Source organism: Pseudochaenichthys georgianus, chromosome 20 (genome assembly GCF_902827115.2).
Source record: "Pseudochaenichthys georgianus chromosome 20, fPseGeo1.2, whole genome shotgun sequence".
Classification (NCBI taxonomy): Eukaryota; Metazoa; Chordata; class Actinopteri; order Perciformes; family Channichthyidae; genus Pseudochaenichthys; species Pseudochaenichthys georgianus.
Window position 1 is genome coordinate 16733806 of NC_047522.1, and position 23872 is coordinate 16757677.

Consider the following 23872-nt stretch of genomic DNA (forward strand, 5'->3'; position numbering starts at 1 on the left):
AGTCTGGTCTGTACGGCCAGAATCTAAAACTCTTTGAAACAGCACACCGTATGTTTTTACATAATTCTCAGATATTAATCTCTTTTTTTCTTGTTTTTGGTTTCGCCAAGGTCATTTACATAGCTGTGGTAATCACACTGACAACACATAGTTTTTGTTTGCAAACTCATCACTGTCCGTCCAGGTGACTCAGTAACATTGTTCGGTTCAAGATGAGTTCATCCCTCTGGTTATTAATGGCTGCCTCTCTTCCCCTCCACTGTTAAGCTGTGGTTCATTTGGGCAGCTCCTCTAGAGAGTCGGACAGCGGGTCCATGGTTCCGGCCGGGCCCAGCTCCGGACCTTTCAAACGCTTTACCGTGTTTTTTAAAGCTTGTCTCTTGTTGCAGAACCAGACCCGCACCACCTCCCGGTCATAGTTCAGCTTCTCGGCTATTTCCGTCATTTCCTGTCCGGAGGGGTGTGTGTTCTTCTCAAAGTGGCTGTTGAGGATCTCGAGCGCCTGCGGGGTGAAAGAGGTCCTCCGCTTGCGTTTTTTGGAAGGCTCGCTGCCGATAAACTCAGTCAGGTTCTGCATGCCGGACCGGTGGCGGGCTTCAGCCTCGGCCATCCAGCGCTCCAGAACGGGCTTAATCTTCTGGGCGCTTTTAGGGGTGATGTCCAACTTCTCAAACCTGGCAGGATATAAAAGGCCAGGGTTCAGTTTGCCTGTCAGACTGCTACCTAATGTGTTCTCTTGGGCTTCCTGTGGTAGGAAAAAGTGGCTTCTCAGGATGGTGTGTCTGGGGAGAATTGAGAAAAAAGAATCTTACTTGCCAGAACAAGGGATAAGCTGCCTGCCTTTTAGACCAAGAGACTACATCCAGGTACACATCCGAGCCAAACCCCTGTATTCTGCCCCTGGAAACCCCTCAGCTGCAGCAGCTACAGGTGACTGATGCCAGCAGTTGGTTAATTCTCTGAAGAGGGCTTGGCCTCTGTCCAAAAAATGGAACAAAGAGATATTTCCAAAGACCAAAATCAGGTCCAGTTGAACCAAAAGCATTATATTTAACTACTATGCTTCAAAATGCTGTTAAATAAACAAAAATAGGAATTACTCCCAAATATCCCATTTCTTTCCCTCAGGTGATAAAAAAACAAAAATCCACCAATGCATGCAGTTAAATATGGCACCATGATTTATTTACCAAAAGCGCTTGAATTATTAATCAAAATGTACATTTAATACATTTTTCAAACTTTCTTTCCTCCTCAACGTCTCATTTTATATTTAATAAGAATACATTTGCACACTCTAATCCTGGAAGTTCCTGCAATTTTGCGGCCCGCGTAATTCTGACTTCACACACACTCCGCATTTTAGAGTCACCGTAAGACTGCAGAACGAGGCTTTTATAGAAACACTGCCAGCCTGTGATAGGAAAACATCCTAATGGTGTTTTATTTGACAGCGACAGAGTTTTCTTTAAGATGGCATTATTTGTTTGTGAACCAACAGCACACATTTTTGATGAGGATCCTTTAAATGTGGTTATTAGAGATAGGAGCGCTCTGACTTTAAATTGAACTATTGTTTTGTTGTTTTAAAGATGTTGTATTCATGGTTTTAGTTCATACATGAACACCACCCTGACAGTTATTACATGTCTGTAATGTTTGGCAGGGGTCTTTTATTATTTACAGTGTGGAGCCAACAATGCTTCCAAGTTGAAGTGATGCTGACTGATCGGACTGGAGAGGTTTCCGTTGACGTTTGTTGCTTGTTTTATGGACATTTTGTCTTTTGACAAAGCAACAGGAATCATGGGGAGAAGGATATGAAGAGGACATACTAAAAAGATCAAGTAATCATTGAATCAACGACAGATTCAACCATTTCTTAAGAGAGATGTTTGTGTTGTGTGATCATGTATATTTGCACATTTTAAACTCTATTTGCTATCAGACAATATTAAGGAGAGAGAGGAGGGCTGACATGTACCAAAGGTCCCAGCTGGACTGAAACCAGGGACCTTGTCAACTCGTGACATGATGCACCCTCAGGTCGTTCTTTCAAAAACAATCTATGTGAGGTTTCCAAAATAAAAAATAGAATTACATTGAAGCAAAATCTAAAATAAAAAAGGAGGATTTAAATTCATACGAAAGCTGCTTTTTAAACTCAGATTTCCGAGCATTTTTCAATAAATAAGCACACATGAGTTAACTGGAAGTGTTTCTGGGACAAACACGAGTGTGACGTGTGTGAATGCTTTTAGGAAAGCAGCTTCTGGACTGACAGCAGCTCTGAGATCTGCTCTCTGAGGAACAAACAATGCACACAAGATGTTTTTAATGGGAGGTGAGCTGCTGCAGACAACACCAGAGAGGCAGCGATGACCATGCGTGCATGAAGTTGCTCTGCTTCTACACCTCGCCGCTGCATTCCTCCTTGTCGACAGGCGGTATTATTTATAACCTCGTCCTAAACAGTGGAGAGAGGAGGCTGCGTATTGCGGGGAATACATTAGTAAATATGAGGAGTCACCAGAGACAGGACATTTCATGGATCAGCAGGAACCGCAGAGACTAAAATGAGTTGAGAGCCGCTCGGCTGGGGTATGCACTCCCTCCTCTAGTGCATCAGCACGAGGGAGAAGTGGCCCTGAATGCACCTCCAGCCTCTCTTCTTAAAAGTACCTGCGCACACATGCTGTATGTTGAGTTTCAGGCTGCCTCCGGGTTTAAAGTCGTTGAGAGGGATACGAGGTTACATGAGGGCTCAAATCTGAGGAGAATTTACCTCGACAAACAGTTACAATAAATACTATTATCTATTATTGTGTAATGCATTGTTTCACCTGTTTTACTTCCCTGTCATCCTGTCAAACCTTCAGAGAGGAAAATATATGTTTCATTCTTTCAGAGATGCCGCACTGTTTATACTTTGGTATTTAACCTTTTAGCGTCTCTGGTTGTTATCGACCATTGTTGGAATTGTAAAAGTAATTAAAGAGCCGTGTCTGGAGTCAAACATGTGATATATTGATATATTCATGATACATTGATACAAATATATAAATCTATATGTTATACAGATGTATCAGAATTAACCCAACTATTAGGAGGGTTAGCACACTATTAGCCCATTTTAATTTTGTTAGGCACTGTTCTTGGGAGGCAACTTCACGTAGAGTATTACGTTTTGGCTTCTTTTGTACAATCAAAAGTATTTATTAAAAAAGGTTTTGCTTTTTTAGGAATTGATAATGCAATATAAAACAAAATAGAAAGAGAATCTGCCCTTATGATATAAGTAGATTTCCATATTCAACAGATTCATATCAGTGAGCTTACTGTACTGTACTTACTGTACTTACTGTACCGTCTACTGTGTTTATATTTCTTGGTCGATTATTTAGTTAATATTCTGCTCATGTTTATTTAAGCTGGGACTTTTTAGTTTGGAAGATGTAATCATGAGGAAACCATGAAAGAGTTTTGAACATGTGTATATCCATTGTAGCCTGACGGAGCACATTGTAACCAGAGGAGAGCACAGCGGCCATCATTGGTCTGATGATGCCCTCGTGTAATGTCTGTGCCTGTTTACATAAACCAATAAAGAGCTTGGAAACACAGTGAGCAATGAAAGGAGACAAGATGGAGGCATCTGTCAGTGTCTGTTCTCTGTCTGGTTCAAAGCCCCAGAGCTACGTCCCGCTCAAACTTCATGTCTGTGTTGATGTTAACTAAACTAAAGCATGTGAAGTTCGGCCTCTACTTAAAACATCACCATGTCATGTCCAATGTCATACAAACAAAAAAAATGGTCTTAACGGCATGAATAACAGCCCACTGAGTGTTTATTTTTGAAGCTAATGGCTTTTAATGTATGTTATAAATATTTGAATTATGCCTGGCTGTAAATATTTCATGTGTGATTTCAAGACTTTAAACATTAGTCAGAGATGGCTGGGCCTCATAAGAACCCCGGCCCCTGTACAGTTTCACATTTTATCGGCTGTTTGATGTGATGACATTTTTAAAAGGGCATGGCAGTGCCTTGTCAGGTTAACAGCATAGGTCATCAGGAAACTTGCACTTAGACATTCAAATGAATACAGGAATCAGACCTGAACAACTAGGGGGAGTTCTTGTCAAAAAACAGGCTACACTTGTGTTATGTTATTGTGTTTTTGGCAAAGAAAAGTTGTCATATACATATTTATACTTTGTTTGGATCTTAGAAAAGACTTTAATCGGTGGACTTTTTAATTCATTTGACACTTCTTTGACATTTAAAGAGTATTATTTGAGCATGATGTAGTTAAATTATTCTGACTTGAAATGGAAATGTGGCTCATTTGGTGTCTTCATGCTAAATGTTAGTCATGTGGAAAAACAGTAGGGATGAAACACTGATTGTCTGATAGTCTCATGAATATATAATGCCGCATTTAGGACTAAACTGTCCTGGTGGCAGCGGTAAAACATGGCAATCTTATTAACAGATCATCGCCGTCAAGCTCTCTCATGTTCAGACGAGCAGCCGGCGTCAGGCCTTAGTAATTATTAAATGCTCTAAGTGCTTCGTGTAATACTTGTGTATGTATTTTGCATAAGTAACGCACTGCTGTCATGTCAGCGAGGGGAATGGGAAGACGGCTAAGTACAGGCATGAGAGCTTCGTTTGTCAGGGTGGTGATAGTCAATTATGTATTTTAATATCTTAGTAATGTCTGTTAAAACACGGGATGAAAAATAGATGAAAACCAGGCAGTTCAGTGAGACTTTTATCTGGTTTCATTTGACAGAATTAGGACATATTGATCAGGAATGATGAAGCGTTTATGTTCCTGGCTGCTATTACCTGCAGATGGCAGACTGGCTGTACGCCGGACCCTCGGCCGCGCTCAGCGCCTGGCCCACCTGAGTCTGAGTCAGGCCCAGGGACAGGCGGCGGATCTTGAATGCTTTGGCGAATTCACGGATCTCCTCCAGGTTGACCCCGTCCACCTCGCTGGGGGCGTTCTGCGGGTCTGCAACACAAACCACATCTCATTTGTTAGCCCTCTGTCGCTCATTTCCTCAGACTGAATGAAGCAAACATTCAGAAATATATGATCGTGAGTGTCTTTCAACCAGCTAGCTCGGGGTCAGATCTTTTTATTTCTCGCTGCCCTTGTGCTTTAAGCAAATACTGTGGGATAAATACATTCATTTATGTGTGAATGCAGGCTGTTTATAGCTTTGACTTGCAATTGTAAATCTTTATACACACATACTAAAGCCCACGGACAAATATAATTCAATAGATCTTAAGAGGTATTTTTCTAATGTCTCTGTGTCTGTATGAATACACATCCTAAAGGTAGCCGTCTGAAATAAACATTCATGAGTGTATGAAGACTCTCTGACCCGGTGGGAAGTCAGTTCAGGCCGGCCAGCCTCGTGCACAAATAAAAATAAATGCTGTTTGCGAATCTCCACATTGGAGCACATCTGAAAAAACTTCACTGGAGCATTTTGAAGAATTTCCCTGCTAATAGAAAGTGATTACATTGTACATCAATGTCGGGTGCCCCGGCATCCTGCTTACTAAAGCAAAGTTTGTGCCTCTGAATTATTCATCTTGGTCATTATCAATGAATTATTAAAGGAATCCTCCAAGCGTATTTAAGCAAAAATCTATGGGGCTGCCATCTCGTTGTGCCTCATAAGTGACGTGTAGCGTATGCGGCGTGCTCCAGACGTGTGAACACTTGGAAGATGAGGGACTGGAGGCTCGCAGACGACTAGAGGGGAGGGATGAGCACTCACAGCTTCGGCTCCCATCATCTCCACATTGATGAGCGTCTCTTCATCATTCCCAGCAGAGTCTATTCACTCTGTGCTCCGGGAGACTAATGGCGCTCCAGAGCAACTGGTCTAACCTCGGGATATTTGTCTTTAGACATGAAGTCACCAAAACAAACATCATTTAAGCTTTCTAATCTGTTTTGCGATAATGAATAGAGACGTAAAGCTTTCAAACAGAGAAGCAAATAATATTTTTAAAAGGACATATTTAAAAAAAAAGATTGAAACGATCAATTTCTGGGCGTTTAAAAGCTGCTTTTCTTCTTCACAGCGTTAACACACTATTAGCTTTATAATTTAAACAGGACAATAACAACTTAAACAATCAATGTATCTGTAAAGTAAAACACGAGTATTACGAGTAAAACTTTTAAATTGCAAGCAGAACTCATGTTATTATAAGCCTTTGTCTCCGTCTGTTTTCACAAAAGGGGAATTGTTTAAATGTTTATTGACAGCCTAAATGAGACCAAGTGATGATGAAGTGCGTAGTTAAGACCCCAGACAAAGTGAATTAAAAATGCTCTCCTATTTGGCAACACATGCTATTTAAGAGCTTCTTTAGAGTTGGTATTTATACGTGAGTTTTGCAATCGCAACTGGTATAAATAAGCATTTCTGATATGACATACACACTGTGATCAGATCAGGTAGGAAAGGAATGGTAATTTGGTGTTGCTATAAAACAGCTTCTCTGGCTCAATATATAAAGAAAAAGTTAAAATAAAAACAATGTTAAGGCAGAAAAAAATGCTGACATTCTTCTTTCTGATTGACATTTCCCCATCTTATTATATTTAAATAACAGAAGCAGACATTCTCAGCTTTCTGTTTCTGGCACTTTGTTTGTGGCCGGCGAATGAAATGACATTTCATCTTCTCTCCTCAGAAGACGTCTCTGATTCTGTCATGGGATTTTCTTTTGTGGATGTTTGCTGTAAATGATATTGAGGGGAAGTGATATGGCTCGTACTCAGCATAAAGCATTTATTCTATTTAGGGCAGAACAGAGCCACAATGATTTTTGTAGCAGTCTCGATAATGGTTTATAAGATATATATGCTACGAGTAAACACAAACTAAAGACGGTGTCTACAACGAGTTGATCAATGGAGACTTGTTTTTTATTAAATTCAGTGGTAGTGTAGCTGCCTTTGAAATGAGTTTACATGGGGTTTAGGGGAATCGACTCTGACAAATGAAATGTATCTGAATAAATCGGAGTTTTTAAAGGCAATAGCCGCCTGCTGACAGGCCACTGTGGCCCAGTGATTTATAAGGCTCTGCCAAAGGCCCAAGCTAAGGCAGAGTGAAACTTATGTTCATTAAACATAACACACGCCACTTTGGATTGACTAATAAACCAAAGGATTGACAGGCAGGAAAAAAGAAAACAATCGTAGAAGGCGGGGATCAGTCAAAAGCTGTCCACACAGAGCGAAATGTTCAGAGCGGCCAAAGGGACAGGGGTAAGAATACAACATTCTTTTTTCTTCTTATCTCTGGTATCTAGCATTCAGAGTTTTTTTCGCTGTCGTTGACAAAGTTTTGAGATGTTGCCCTCACCTGAGTTCACTGTGGGTCATTTGAATTTCAGAGGTGGTACTGTGTCAAAAATAGCTTATTGAAAAAGATTTCTAAAATCCCTTTTACTTAAGAATAATCCAACAATCACCAGTATCATAATGGCTTTTTATTCAGTATAAAGCATTCATTAATAAAACAATTTCATGGCGGTATGTGCATCGCAAAACTGTCCATGTTGTCATGCCAGTTCTGTCTGTATTTGATTGTCATAGGTTTTTAAATATAACCAAATAATAATTCCCATTGTTATCAAGATTTCATTTCATTAAGTTAAGTCTTATTTCCTTTAAACAAAAATAATAAGCAGCTACGGCCGTAAGAATATTTGAACCTATTTCCGATCAAATGTTTAAAGAATATTCTGGAAATGACAGCCACGATCGTTTTAGGCACCAACAAAAATGTAACCTGATTTGAAACGTTGTCTGATCACATTATATATATTTTCAAATTGATCAGAAAACACCAAAACCATCAATAAATTGACATACAGAAGTATTGCAAATGAAGCTATTGTCCAGCTGTTTTAGAAACATTTTTCTTTTCCTGTGGCTGCTTGGCTGAGCATTTCTAGAGAGATGTGAGATAATATGATTCATTGTAATTTGACCCAACCCTTTAACGTGTATGCACTGCCATATAATAAAACACAGGAGACGTGAGAACAGAGAAGGGCTCTTTGCTCCATGTATTTGAAGGCATGTTGTGTTTAGCTGTGTCGGACACTTACTGCTGACCAGCTGCCCCACGCTGAGAGCCGAGGAAGAGGAGGAGGTGGAGGAGGAGGAAGAGGCCTGGTGGAGAGGACTCTGTCTGTGGGGCATGTGGAGCAGGTTGGGCTGAGACGATACAGGGCCTGTCTGACCCTGCTGAGCCTGAGGCATCTGGACACACACACACACACACACACACACACACACACACACACACACACACACACACACACACACACACACACACACACACACACACACACACACACACACACACACACACACACACACACACACACACACACACACACACACACACACACACACACACACACACACACACACACACACACACACACACACACACACACACACACACACACACACACACACACACACACACACAGCTGATTTAATATATTGACAGCATGCAGTACAGAGAATGATCCATTATCCCTTGACCCACATCATCACAATAATCATCATTTATAGTAATCATGTCATTATGGTGATTAGGCTATAATAATACTACACCTAATCAACAGCTATTCAATTAGCCACTTAGGAGCTGACTATAATGAGATTCACCTTGTTACTGATGATGAATTCATGTTCATTACTGCCTGCGGTATTAAAACATGGCGTCAATAGTGTGCTCAATAGACTACAGCAGTAGTTTACTATTGCAGGAGACTGTGAGTCAACCCGGGTACAAACGCTTCTCTGCAGAAATCAACTTTGTTATATAAAAAAAAGAAAACTGTTCATGACAATTAGAGTATCTCTCTCGTCATCAGACCTGCGAGGATGCTAATAATGGCAGCCTGAATGTGAAAGATAAACATGTGGACACAGCAGTTCCCATATCAAACATAATTCATGATCCACAAGCTACGTGCTCAGATGGCGAGAAAACGATGTATTTTCATGTTTTATGCACATTTGAATAGCTTTTACAAGATCAAGATGGTACGTCTTCACTTTTAAAGCAAAAAGCTGTCTCCGCCGTAAGCTAGGCCGGCTCCCCTTCTCCTTCTTTGCTATTAATTATTTTCTCCCTGGCATGTGTTTGTTTGGATGGTGGGGGGTGTCAACAGCGATGCACACACTGTCAGGACTGTTGACAGGCTCGGAGAATTATCTAGCTTCACTGGAAATATTCTAGACTGCCGGCTCTGACAACCGTAAATTATGCCCGAGGAACAATGTGTACATGCGGGCTTTGAAGTGGAGGCAAAAGCATAAACATTATTACGAATGCAATAATTCATTCAAGAGTATGATCTGGGGTTTGGCGAGCCACAATTAGGCATCCATCTGCGGAGAGTTCATCCATTCTGCGTTACACGGGCGTTCAATGTGAACTTTTACCCTGTAATTCTGCGCTGACATCGTCATTATCAAGTCAATAACATCTTCATTGTCGTGTGAATGCATCTGACTCCGCAATTGAACACTGTATAGATCTTTAAGTTCTCAGAAGAAGTCGTTTGAGAGTTTCTACATTTAACAGTTTCAACTTCTACAAAAAGAAACAAAAGAAGTCTGTTTTGTCGCGTCTTCCTTTAAATCAAAACAAAAAGACTTCTTGTTCAGGTCAGAGAGGACAAAACACAAGGTTGGAGCGTGATTGAGACGGAGAGGACGAGGGAGAGGTGGAGAACACTAGAGTTTGAGTTTTAAGCGGGGTGCTGAAAAGTGTGTCTTTGTTTTGTTGGGCTCTACAGGGAAAGGTTGTCTGACAAGTGCTTTCCAAATGTGCACACAGACGCACACATTGTACACCAAAAGCTTCAATTTTCCGAGTGGAATGATGCAAATAAGTGTTATGGGAGTTGAAGCCATAAAGAACCGAGGTGTTTAGTATAAAGCAGACCTGACTAGCGGTGCTGGGAAATGCTCTGGTGTGACTCCACTAGGTGTTGCTCATTCAACAGCTTTAAAGCCAGCTCTTGATCAATGTTGAAACATCAGTTTAAGTGTATAATAAGCTCCTCTATCTTCCTCTGTGTGTGTGTGTGTGTGTGTGTGTGTGTGTGTGTGTGTGTGTGTGTGTGTGTGTGTGTGTGTGTGTGTGTGTGTGTGTTACCTGCTGTCCAGGCTTGATTGGTGACAGCGTGATTCCCTGGGTGTTGATGACAGGCAGGATCTGATTGCCGATCACCGTGGCGATGATCTGGCCTTGAGCGTTGGTCAGAAGCTGAGGTGTAATTGGCTGTACCTGCAGTGCTGGGTTGCCACCCCCTGATTGGCTGGAGGGCCCTGCAGAGTTGGGCATCAGTGGGATTGTTCCAATTATCTACAAAGGGGGTAGAGAGGACACAAAATCAGCCGGGCAGTTTTAAAAAGAAGATGGAGCAGAGAGGGTAAACGCTACTGGAGATCTCAGTCTTAATGATGTCTCTCGCTGTGAGTCTTTCTGGCCTCTTTGCGAGTGATCAGAGACAAAGCAAGAGACGGTCATCGCACTGTGTTATGACGAGGTTAATCAGAATATTCTTTTACATTTTGAGAGACAAACATGCCCAAGTGTGTGCTGATGATCTGTCACTGAGGTGCTTTTACACCAAGTGAAGCCGGCACAGACTGCTGGGAGCGCACTGCAAAGGTCAGCGCTGAATACCTTTGTGTGTGATGGTGCACACCACTGACTGTATTATCCATCACATGGCCAAGACTGTGCGTATGTGTGACTGTGTGTGTCTAAGTGTGTTTTTGCTTAAGTGTCTTTGTCTGTCTCTGGTGAGAAGGAGTGAGGCTGCAGAGAGACAGAAATCACCCTCTCTCACACACACACACACACAGAAGTGGGAAGAAAGAAACAATAAGAGGGAGAGAAGAGGAGCATCGGAGAGTGAGACAGGACCCTGTGTTTCTAATTCAACTCTCAGGGTCCCAGGGGCACTTCACCCCCTCCAGTCCATGCTTTCCTCTCCTCTGTGGCTGTAATCAGGAAGGGCAGATCAAAGGGGGCGGCAGAGTGTCACTGCAGCGTTTTAGCTCTCAGAGCAGCCAGAGTGTGGCCGAGAGTGGCGCTTTAGGGGGGACTTAGCGCCTCTTCACCATGATGAAGGTTAATGTCATCTGGGGACTGGTTCTGAGCAGCCGTCGCCCTGTCCCCCCCGCTGACACCGCTCCTCCACCAAGCCTCATTACACCAGAGAGCAACTCAGCATGGATGAGACGCCCATCATTCCAAATTCTGTTATTTGGCAACTGGGCTACTTTTGCAAACAAATTGGACTGTCTTTGACTCTTTAAGTGCAAGCTACTACACCTCAGCACAGAACTATCTCCACAAGAAGCTTCCCTGTAGCATTAGCCGGTAACACGATGTGTTTCAGCGCCTGGTCCTCCTCTGCCTCCCCCCCTCTCTCCTTGACATAATAGGGAGGGATCAGTGAGGGAAAGGTGGGCCGACAATCTGTAATTCATCCTGGCCACGGCTCATTTGCTTACGTTGCTTCGCATTAAGGGAGAGATAATTTATCTCTCTCTCCGCGCCGGCTTTACAAATTCGCTGTAATGCTCTCCTATCACTTAGCATATTTTATTGCACTGCCTGACGCTCTTGTCTCCGGAGTCCCACTGATCCCGCGTTGCATGCCACTGTGGCAGGGAACTTGTTCCGCTCAATTATTCATCGTCATTGGACTAAGTGGTTGTTCTATAAGCATAATAAAAGAGCAGGCAACTGACAGCTTAGCTCTCGTCCCTGTCCCACCATGCAATGCTTCTCCATCTGAGTATCTCAGGCAGATGTTTCATGGCAGTGCCTCACAGATAGCTCAAGCTGGAAGAGTAAAGTTCTTGAAGTAGTGCTAATTTATAGACAGACTATATACAATATAGAATACTTTATTATTTTACTTTTCTTATGGTAAGTATTACATTCAATGTTGAGGTGTACAGAGCATTTAGAAAAGTATAGTTTATAATACAAGATAATCTATGTTTGATAAAATGGACTGGTCGGATCCTCAGGTTATTCATTCTTCAACAGAAATGTCAAAGATGTTTTTTTACTTAAGTTTATTTGTAGACAAAGTTCATAATTTAACACAGAAGGCAGTTTGGCAACATGTTCATATTCTGCAAACTAAGGTATAAGTATTGCCAACAAATATAAAACATCACCTCACCACTATACATGTACAGATAATGTATGCCTCTATGCTTATGTTTTGAAACCTTATGTTACACTCCTATTGTGTTTAAATCTTCATTTTAATGTTGAACATATGAGGTCTTGCTATCAATTCCTCATGTTTTGCTCCTCTTAAGAAGGTTGCACAGTACTCCAAATCAACCAGCAGGTACTTCACTCTCTGTTCAAAAAGCCCATATTTGATGGAGCCATACAATCATTTCCATTTCACCACTATTTCATAAATAAGCAGCTTTCAGGACCTTCTCTCAGTCCCTGCCAGGCCTCTCTCCTCAGTTATCTTTCAGTTTATTTGGCTTCCCTGCTTGTGAGTATTGTGCCTCTCTCCACCCAGCAGAACTCATTAAGATTATGCTGCTCTTTGTTTCCACAGAAATGTCATCTCATCTCTCCAGCCAGGGCAATCTGTGTCTTTAGCCATGGTCGCCAGGCAATATCTCTGCCCATTCTCTCTCCTCCACTGTTCAAGCGGCGAATTGAGACCCGAGAGAGAAAATGTTTGGAGAGTTTGGACTTGTGTCAACACACATGTCCAAAAAACCAACAGTCAGAGCAAATCAGAGGCTAAAAAGCAGATTTATAATGGTACGCTAGACAGAAGACATTTCCTGGGAAGGGTATTTTCTCAAGGGTGTACAAGTCTGCATTTTATTTTCTCAAATACCTGACAAGATGCAGATTCAGTAGATTACTGCAGCAATGATGAGTTGTTTATTTATCCGACAACAACGTCTAACAGCTTGTAGCAGCTCAAAGAAAATAATCTGCTGCTGTTCTGTGTTTTATTTGATATTTATGTAATATATATTTGTTTTTCAGAGTTTTGTTCAAACTAAATATGCACTTTAGAACCTTTTAGAGGGTCAACGGAATAATTGTTCCTAGTAATAATCAATAGTTGTAGCCTAACAATAGCAGTTTCACTTGACCTAAAGATGGGAGGCTTCCATCAATACAAAGGGCACACTAGCTTGGCAGGTTGACTGTGCATGTGTTCCTTACCTGATGTTCTCTTAGTATTAGGGGCCAAAGACCTCACCCCAAAGGCTAGGCATGCTGGGAGTTAAAGGGATGGATAGCCCAAATTCAGGAGGGAGAGGGTTTCCGTAAACAGAGCTATGGAGCCAGGGTTTAGCAAACTGGGATAAGACACACAAACCTTCAGTGGTTTTTACACCTTGTTGGATTTACGCTCCGCTAAATAAAACAGCCCTTAATGTCCTCATTACCCAACAGTTTTACTGCCATTTTAAGGCGGCAGGCAAAGTGAGAATTTGCACTGAATAAAAGATGTCCACACAACTGCCACAGAATCACAAAGGAGAAGAAAAAATTCAGAAATGAGTGATTTAAAAATATTGTGGCTTTTATCCACAGCCTCAATCACTGTTGCAGAGGTGGCGAGGATGAAAGATCCTCATTGATTCTCCTTGGAGAATAAAGAGGCTCGGGCCAATATAATTAAGGTTTAAAAACATATTGAACTCCAAACGTCTATCAAACGCGGCACTTTTCAAGGTCCCTGAGCCCTCGCTTATGAAAAGGTTTTTTCTTTGACAAAATTGTAGAGGAAATTAGGAGGTCAAAGACGGTATACCGTGTTATAAATTCAAGAATGGCGACTAATGTGTAAAAGCAGTTCTCTGGTTAGCAAAAACCTCAAATGAGATAAAAGCTGCTCCACTGCCTCCGGTTTTGTAGCTTTTCTTTGCTGACATAAGTTCTCAGAGTGTGTTTGCTGGACCTCCTGGCCTGTTTGAGGTACGTATTAGCCTGTATAATCTCCTCAGTGTTTGGGGGTGGGGTGTGTGGACCTTCTGATATGGGAGTGCATGTTTCAGAGCCCTCCGTCTGAATAATTCTGTGGAATAATGAGATGGGGAGCAAAGGCTGTAGCCCACGGCTTTGACCGTCTCTGTGACCTGATTATGTCATGGACTGTCAGCCGCTTAGACACTAAAAAAGCACAGAGCATCCCATCAAGTCCGTATCCACAGTGATCTGTCCCTAGTGCTCCAGGCACCTTGTGAGCCAGGGAAGTCCATACTGTCTCATTAGCGACGTTTAGCATCAAGCGCTCGCACACTGAGAACACTTAACACGGGTGGTACTGAAACCTAATACAAGAAGGCTAAGTTAAATAATTAAAAATGAACCGTTTTTTTGTAGAGAAATCACGTTTGTGTTACATTTACATTAAGGACAGTGCAAGCGTTAAGACATGAAACAGGGGTTAAGGTACATAACACAAGAGTGGCATGAAAGGGCACATTGTCCATACAATTTTCCTTTAATACGTGCCTTGTGCACCTGTGATAAGATGATTCATTAGATAGGGTCCTGCAATGACAAGCATCATCGTTCAAGCCTCTGGCTACTGATGGAACAATTCTGCAGCCACCCTGTAAATATGACAAGGTCAGCGTTTTACTGCGACAGGCGCATGCGGATAACAGAAAGAAGGGCTTTGTTTATTCCCAAAAAGCTTAATATATGGTGGGCTGGCTCCTAGAGTGTAGTGACAAACAGATTCAAGACAACACACTGGAGATCAATGTGGAAAGATCAGAAATACTATACAAATGTTTTATTTGGAGCTGCACATTCGTACATGATAGATGGTCCAGTAATATCTCTTACAGATCTGTTACCAAGTGCAAACCACAAAACCCTAGTGTCTAATAAGATAATTATTTTTGCATTTTAGCGTCCATTAATTAGCACTCACCTGTCCTTGTGCGTTGGTGACCAGCTGTCCGGTGGCTCCTTGCAGGTTTGACCGGGCGTTGCCGAACACTTGAGACCCGGCCATGGCTGCTGCTGCCGCCGCTACCGCCACCTGGCTGGCCAATGGGTTCAGCTGGTAAAGGGCAGAGAAGCCATATTTCAGAACTGCATCTGTTTATGCAACTGTCCAGATGTTAAATGCAAATTCCTAAAAAGAAAAGGAGGTTCAGGAGGGCTCGATGGGGAAGGGGGTCTTTATTGTTGCCATGGCCAGAATAGGCTAACTGCAGTGAGGCCTCTATAGTCCAATAGAGTGGGCTATGCAGTCCATCATACAGTTTGCAGAGGCCTGTGCTCCTGAACCCAGTGGGAGGCTTGAGGGTAGGGAGGAGCAGTGAGAACGGGAGGGAGGTTGTGAATAAGTGGCCATTTTACCACTCTAAGTGCTTCCTCTGGCCCCCGGGGCTCCCACGGGCCGAGCCGAGCCTCTCCACCCGCAGCATCGGCCCAACTGCTCCCCGCTTTCACAATAGAGCCAGGCAGTGTGGCCATGCATCACTGTATCGCCAGCCCCTTCAATACGCTTCGACTAATTCCTCGTGCTTCAGAATGCAATGGCACACTGTTCCTTCTGAAGGAGAGGAGGGTTAGAGAGACCGTCTTTACCCCAGATGTAATGGACTCATCTGGTCTGGCCTGCGGTTGTGAAAGGAGGCTCCCTGCATTGGGGACAGGTTGTAGAGCCAAGCCACATCGGCAAGATTACCCATATAAATCAAGCTAACCACTTATTAGGGGGTAGAAAATGCACTGCTGATTTGGTTGTAGTGCAGCAGAGCAAAGTCTTATTAGGTAGAGTAAGTAGATCAAAGACCAAGAAGAGATAGGATACCTCCCAATTACTCAACAGAATAGAGGAATAATAGAAACAGTGCTTGGGAGCAGGCTGTCTGTTCCCTGCTGCTAATACTAGATAGAAACATATTCAAACAAAAAGGCTGAAATGAAAAGAAGGTTTTTTTTAAATAAAATTGCATGTGATTTATTTGTCATTACATAAAATGCTCTGAAAAAGGGATTGTTTGCATGAAAGCATCAATGTTTCCACACTGTCTGTACTCTGCAGGGAATTCAGCTTTGTTCGTCTGAAATCATTCAGTTGCCATTCATCTTTTATCTTACCCCACCACCATATATTATTACACTTTCTGAAATCAAATGATGAAAAAATGCCACGGAGCGATCAATACTTTTTCATTGACAGTAAAGGTTAAGCACATTAAGAATGACACTGCATTTGTCTTATGAAATCATATTTCATGTAGGTGGCCTCAAATTGGCCGTGATTGATATTGCCTCCCGTCGTCTGAAAGTCATCCAGTTTTTCCTCGATAATCGCAAGATTGTCTTTTATGTGTCCAGCGGATGTCCTTCGAAAACCTCAAATGTTAGAGAAGCACAAAACTGATTCTGACTCTACATGCAGGAGTACCAGGATCACAGAGCAAGCTGTAACCTTTAATATTATGCTCTCAAACATATACCTATGGGATAATATATAAGCTAATGTTGGTGCCCAAACTAAAGAAATTATATTATATATGTTTTGTGTGTGAAAGATTCTTTTTTGACATCTTCAGTGTCCCCTAGCCTTAACTGCTAACTTAAAAACCACTAGCTTATTGGTTATGAACAAGACTTCACTTTAAAATAGGGAACATGTTCTTAGATATAAATACCTAATTTTAAGTTATTTATATAGTTTAATGTCTTGTTACATAAGAATAGATCATATTTGATAAGTGTTATTAGGCCCATATTGAGCGGCGCATATTAAGACCAAAACTGGCTTATTACTTGTAGAATATGGTCATGTAGAATAAGGCATTAATAAGTGTTTTATAATGACTACTAAAGAGCCAATATACAGCTAATATGCATGTTAATTAACTAGTTGATGGTTAATTTGTGTACCTTAATATAAAGTGTTACCAGAGACAGAAAAGAAACAATCCTCTCTAAGATTTATTGAACACAACACATTTCATTTGATACTGTTTTTTAGAATCAGTTTAACATTCAAAAGAGCTGCAGCCAACACAATGAAGCTGAACTATCTACATTTTAATAGTGCAAAGAGGTATTTTGTTAAAATATGGTTTGAATGGGAAAAGTTTTGCCTTACCTAAATAGTTTTACAAGTATATACAAGGATAGATCTGGCCAGCATGTGACTAGGCAAGTGCAAATCACGATCTTCAACAAAAAGTGAAGGATGGAGGAGTTTAGCTAAACCGACACTTAGCAAACAATTTCCTAGGAGTAGTAGAAGTTGAAGAAGAAATCAATCCCAGACCAGCTACTCTCAGAGTTTCTGAAGTGTTGATAGAAGGGGTCTTTAAGCCATGATGGTTAAAACAAAGCATAAGAGGGCTTGTGATAGTGATTTGTGGCCCAGAGAAAAGCCAACAGGGCAGGTTAGACAGAGTTAAAAAGAGGCCACAGATCAACACAAAGATAATGCGATCTGCTCGGGCGAGCACACCCAGAGTCTCCCTGAAAATCTGCTGTGCTTGGTGTCATTGTGTGAGTGATAGGTTGTTGGAGAAGCTTTCAGATTCATTTGAAATATTATCATTGTGTTTTCATTCGATGATAGCCCTTTCAGGTGCTACGTTATTCTGGTAAACGTAGGTGAGAGGAGAGCAGGCTTTATTGCTGCATCTTCCTGGCACTGGGTAATATGGATAGCAGTTGAAAGGAGAGCCAGGAATAAGGAGAGGCGAGGCTGTGTTAACACCTAAACAGGTGATTTTCCGCCACGGTGACTCCTCGGCGGGAGGCACAAAATGACAGACCTGGCCTAGCATTTGTCCTGATTGCATGTGTTGGGGGAGATAAACAGTGATCTCCCGGTTTGCAGAGCCTGCATGTTAACCATTGTGTCTCATTCTTTTCATTCCCCATGAATAGGAGCGTCAGCAGCTTAGACCACTGGGGTTAGTGTGGGGATAACACAAATAAACTGAAGCCATGCATTTGTTAAGGAAATGTTAAAACTCAATGTTACAATTTCATATTATCCACACAATAACCTGCGCTCGGCTCAAGCCTCCATTATGTCATGTGACATCATCTCGTCACCTTTAAGTCACCACAACTGCCATGAATTGCTGCACCATCACAGTTCATATAGCCAAATAGAAAAGGGCTACACAGGGATCAGCAAACACAAAACCAGTGTCTCTGAAAGGACAGAAAGAAACCCAAATTGTTAAAAATGCATCTTTTCTCCCCAAGCGTTTTGAAGTGGAGAGAATCTAAACTCTGCCGGGCTCTCCGTCGCCTGTTTGACCATGAGGGTCACCTGGTGCAGCAACCCGTGTAATCTCAGGAATAGAAGGAAAAATAGTGTCCCCATTAACCGTGGAGAGACCCCTGGAAACCAAAATTGTCTGACACAAACTAACTGGAGTTTATTCTTGCTTGTGCTCTTTTCATGTGGCCGTTTTTAAACTTAATTGCTTTTTTTGTCTGGGCCAAGACAAAGAACAGCAAAGATAAATGGACAAAGTGGTGCGGACACCAGCAGGAAGGCGGATTTGTCTACACTAAAGGCTTCAGCAGAGTTTAGAGAGTGATACTCTTCTAATGTATGATTCAACAACAAACCTTTATCTAAAACATTAGATACAACTTAGAAGGGCACAGAAATGATTTAGCAAATTCACTTAATTAATTACCATCTCTTCTGAGGTGTTTGGGAACATTTAAGATGGATCAAAGTCTTCATGTTTTCTTGCAACCAAAAGTGGGCCAAACAGTGTTCATTAAATTAATTAAACAGTTCTATTGTCTCTGAGCCGATGCCCTGTATCTTCGGAACAACATGGACCCACAACTCTGTTGGTCTCCTCCCTGCTCTTTTCCCACTCCGGAGTGAATGTAATCAGCTGTGACAGGAGAAAACACGTTCTCTGTCTGTCAGGGCTCGGCTAGTCTTCCGCTGACAGTCTTCTGCTGACTCTCCACCTCCTCCTATTCCCTAAAACGGCCTCTCCCCCACCTCCCTGTCTCCCCTCCCTCACATCCTCTGTGCTTATGAACATCAAAATGCCATTAGGCCCTCCAAAACACCTCTGGTCCCTCGGTTAGCGGGGCCTCGCACTGTGGCCGTGCACTCTGAGTCATCGGAGCCCCGGCTATTGCTCACCAGTGGACCTCTGCTCCAGCCCTTGTGAAAAATAAAACCCAAAAAGGGAAAATATTGGGAAGTGAAAGACGGATAGAACAACTGGGGCAGATAACACCCGGCGAAAAACAATAACGCTGCATCCGGAGACAGTCGCACATTGTAATTGCTTAAGGCAGTGGAGGGATGGTGGTGGCAGCGGGTGTGGATGTGGAGGTGGCATGGCGGCTGCTAATGGAGTGATGTCATATGAAACGGCTGAATGTCAGCTAGTTAACTGGGAAGGTTTGGCTGATCAAATAAAATGCATTAACTCCAGGAAATGGATATCGTGAGCAGCCTCAGAAATGGCCATATCTAATGAGGCAAAATGCAAATGACGGAGGGAAAGAGTCGTGAAAACGTTTAAACTAACTATAAAGGGATGATGGAGTGCCGGACAGTGGCCGTCAATCTCCCCACTCATTACCCTCATGTGAAATTAACAGCAGCTTTAATCATTACATAAAATCTGCTCCAGCCCATTTGTTGATAATTGTGAGGCACGGAGGTTCAGAGTGGGTTCTTTGTCATCCATCACGGCAGCGGCAGATTTCCTTTGGTTAGGGGACACTGCGAGTAAAAATATAAGTTATACTGCATTCCTCGTCCACTATTTCTCTTCCTGAGCAATGATCTATAATATTTAGCCGTTTCCAGATGTATTCAATTTGGAACTACTTGGTGATTAAGTATCTACGGGAAAGTGCTGACCATTTCAGCTCATGATGTGACATATTTGGTGCAGTTATTTCTGTACCATGCTAGTGTTGGGTTGGAAATCACAGCAGCGTTAAACCGGTGTTGCAGTAAATCTCCTGCTGCTCTGGCTATGACTTTAAATTGGATACATGCAGGGACGTGCACAGACATTTGGAGGGGCTATTGCTCTAAACTAGAAAAGGGCCGCCCCCCGACCCCCCTGAAAACGTAAGAACTTTTTATAAAAAAATGAAAACCACGGGAATTTTTTTTTGCGGTCCATATCTCATTAACATATCTAATGTTAGTAACTATTAAAGATAAAATGCGGACAATTCTGTTTTAATGTAGTTTGACCATTGTAACTGCTGTGCCTTAAATAAAATCACTAATTGATTAAACCTGTTCAATACACATTATTCTTATTCTTATCATTCATTATGAGCGCAGTAACGGTAAGGTATCTAATTACTTATGTGTTTAGTATTCCATAACTTAATAACAGAGATGGTCAAACTAAAGTAGAGACATGGAAGAAATCCTACAATGAAGCGGGACAGTGAAGTGAGAGAGGGCGATCAAGAAAAGAGAGAGAGGGAGTTTACGGAGCAGATGAAAAGACACAGAAAGACAGAAACACAATTTTTTGTAAATAGCCGACGGGGTCAAGAGGAAGTAAAGTCCCTGGTTTGTCCCCTATACTCTAACTGCCATGAGAAAACTCAAAATGAATTTAAGCATATTTAAAAACGGGAACATTTCCGGGGACAGATTGACCCGAGGATTGGCCACCAAAGCCAGGCAGGCACATGATAACCATAGCCATGAGGCCGGACCGGACTCGGAGGGCTTTCCTTTGCTTTCAGCTGTCAGATTGTAAACAAAGTCACGTGACTGGGGGCAGGTGACAGCGCTGACAAGGTGTGTTTTATCGCAGCGAGACTCAACAATACTAATTGTGGGCTTATCATGTTTATTCGGCCACAACAGAAAAAAAAGACTTTCGCTCTCTCCAGGGGGGCAGGTCAGCCAAAAAGTTCAAAAGGGCCGTTGCCCGGGCAACATTAGCCCGTACCTGTGCACGTCCCTGGATACATGGCTACGTTTTGTTGGTTGCTGTGAGAAAATGAAAAGTATAATCAGAAGGAAAGAGTATAAAGAAATGATGAGCGCCCTTATTTCTTTGTATTGTTGAAAAATCCCTACCTCAATTATTCAATATGTTATAAAACATATTTCTTGATTTTAGGAGTTCTATAACCATTGCGCTGACTGCAACCCATTTGTTTTCATTTAGTTGGAAATGGCTTCTCCTTTCACTCTGCTGTTGTTTGACATATAAATATAGCATTTGAATGACTTTAATATCCTTCTAATCAATGTCCAGTGATCTTTTGATGTCCTCAATTCAATATAGGAAGGGTCATCCATGCCGCAGCTTTATAAACACAATAAAGGTAAATGATTACTCTCCACCGTGGTGTCCAAAAATACGGCCAGTAATGAAGAGAAATGGAGGAGTTTGAGGGGGAGGCCTGTCATGTGTCATTGGCCAACTCTAAGCCCTAAGATTAATCACGAGAGAGGGGCTCTGTGGCTATGATGTGGTCACCCTAGATCGATAAATCTGCCTCCCTCCCCTCCCTCTGTCTCTCTGCTTCACTGTGTCTCTCTCTTTTTCTCCAAAATATACACAATGGTCGGCTCAAGCTAAATCAGCATAAGTGGAGAGATGAATTGTTGACATTTACAGGCGTATTTGTATGGATTACTCCAGTTCTGACTTCTAAAGCTCCCCTATTTAGGGTGATAACTTAAGTAAATGCACTATTCTTGCATTCTAGTTGAGTCTATTTACAAAACCATCAATTGCAGTTTCCCATAATAAAAGAAGGCTTAAAATCATCCAGTAGAATAAATAAGAAAATGCTAAATGCACCTCAGAGTTCAAAGCAGCAGAGAACCGTTTAGAGGAATTTCAATTTACACAGTGTACATAGCAAAAGAAATCTACCAAATCTAGCCTCTGCTGACCACGGCTGAAAACACAGCGGAGAAGAATTTCTGATAATATTCAGCAGGGACCATAAATGGGACTTTTGACTTGGTCTATGAGGAGGGCACAATGCAATAACATTGCATTGGAAGGGTCTTTTACAGCGTGGCAGTGGCTGCGCGGCTGTATTCCTTGTGTGAACCGGTGCTCTGTTTGCGGTCACTAATGGGCATCAGACATTACAGGCAGTGGAATCGCGCCCCGCGGGGGGACTGGCCTCCTCAGCGGAGCGGAGCACTTAGACAGTGTCTGGGAGCTTGCTGGAGGAGGAAGGGGGGAACTCAATGTCACAGCCCTGCCTCATAATTAAAGAAACCCTATTCCTTATCCACTGTTAGGTGAGCCCTAGCTTGCTGCTCCGTCTGAGGGCTCCCCTGTGGGCGTCTAATGCGCGTTGCCCCCAATGTGCATGTGGGCTGATCAGGGAGCTGTGCCTTTCTGCTGGGTGTCAGAGTTGGAAGCCCTCTGACCACCACGGGAATCGCGGAGCCACGTTAAGAAGAATCGCAGACCTCAAAAAGCGAAGAAAACATCAACTGAGGTGAGGTCTCAAAACCCAACAACAAACCAGAGAAACCAAAAAGCAAGTGCAAGGCGGCCTGTAGGCGTAATTTTAAAAGAGTGAGCGCTTTCACAGCTCTCCAAATGATCATCGTGAAATATGATAAATGTAACTTTCTCCTTATTTATAAATTCAGGGCTCATCGTTGGTCCTTAAGTCTGTAGATTTTCTCCCTGCCTAATCCCTCATTTGAAGTAAATAAAAGTAGTAGAGCTGTCATGGTCAGGTTGTTTTCCTCATCTAGCGCCCATGCTTTATAATTATTCATATGAAATGTGGTTCTGTTGATGGGCAACAGTCTTATTTTCTGCTTCAGTCAACAGTGCACATTTGTATTTCTAAATTGTGGAGCGCTTGTTATGTAAGGCAATTTTCTGCCTTCTTAAGAGCCGGATCTCCTGTGCATTAATAAGAGGCTGAGCTGCTGGAGAGCTGAGGGCCTGCTCACGCTCTGAACCACACTGCCACAACCAGCAGCAGTCTGGCAACACATACCATTTATACTTTATTATAAAAAATGGGACTTTTAAACAGTTGTCATAGATAATGTCCAAATGAGAGACTTCATACAGCTCAAATGTATTCAGATCTTTTGCAACTTTGCCTTAATATAAATGTTAAACATAAGATACAACATTTGAGGAAATACTTTGATTTCTATGGCACAACCCCGACACTTTTGAACTTTTTTGAGACTTGGAGAAATACTTAAAGATCCCATGTCATGGCCATTTCCACTGATCATAATTCCATTGTTGTGGTATACTAAAATAGAAAAATACTGTGCAATTTTCCAAACTCACATTGGTTTCGCATACAGCATCTCTGTAAAGTATGTGTATTCACTCTCTCCACTAAACGGCTCGTTGCAGCTCTTGCCCCCCCCCTCCCTGTGAGCCCAGTGTGCTCCGATTGGTCGGGACCAGTCGGGACGTTGTGAATCGCGCTAAGCTCCGTGGAGGTGTTGTTACCTTGTTTAGCGATACACAGCGAAACACAGCCAAACTCACCCTGAGCACACACAAAGTCACAGCCGAAGTAAAAACAATAAGTGTGGCTTGATATTGAGAAAGAAAGAGGTTGATACACGCTGTGAGAATGGGTCTGCAGAGAGTCGCCGCGATCCCAACTGTCTGTTATCAGCCTGCAGCCAGGGAGGAGAGATCAGCAGAGCTGGATGCACTGAGTGTGTGAGAATTTGGACCAATCAGCGGGGGCTTAACGTAACTGCTCCGTGGACGTAACGTAACGGCTCCACGGATTGGTCCATTTCGTTCCGGGA

At 42.4% G+C, this 23872-nt stretch overlaps 1 protein-coding gene across 1 annotated transcript in view; it reads right to left on the reverse strand.

The window, feature by feature from the left end:
• Positions 1-274: 274 nt before the first annotated feature.
• The window catches only part of pou6f2 (POU class 6 homeobox 2), a 67972-nt gene continuing 44374 nt past the window's right edge, over positions 275-23872 (reverse strand). Inside the window, exons 6-10 of the mRNA XM_034109017.1 lie at positions 15041-15172; positions 10234-10443; positions 8162-8315; positions 4856-5024; positions 275-782 (exon numbers count right to left, since the gene is read on the reverse strand). Coding sequence (XP_033964908.1) covers positions 275-782; positions 4856-5024; positions 8162-8315; positions 10234-10443; positions 15041-15172 — 1173 coding nt within the window. The remainder of the gene's footprint in view (positions 783-4855; positions 5025-8161; positions 8316-10233; positions 10444-15040; positions 15173-23872) is intronic.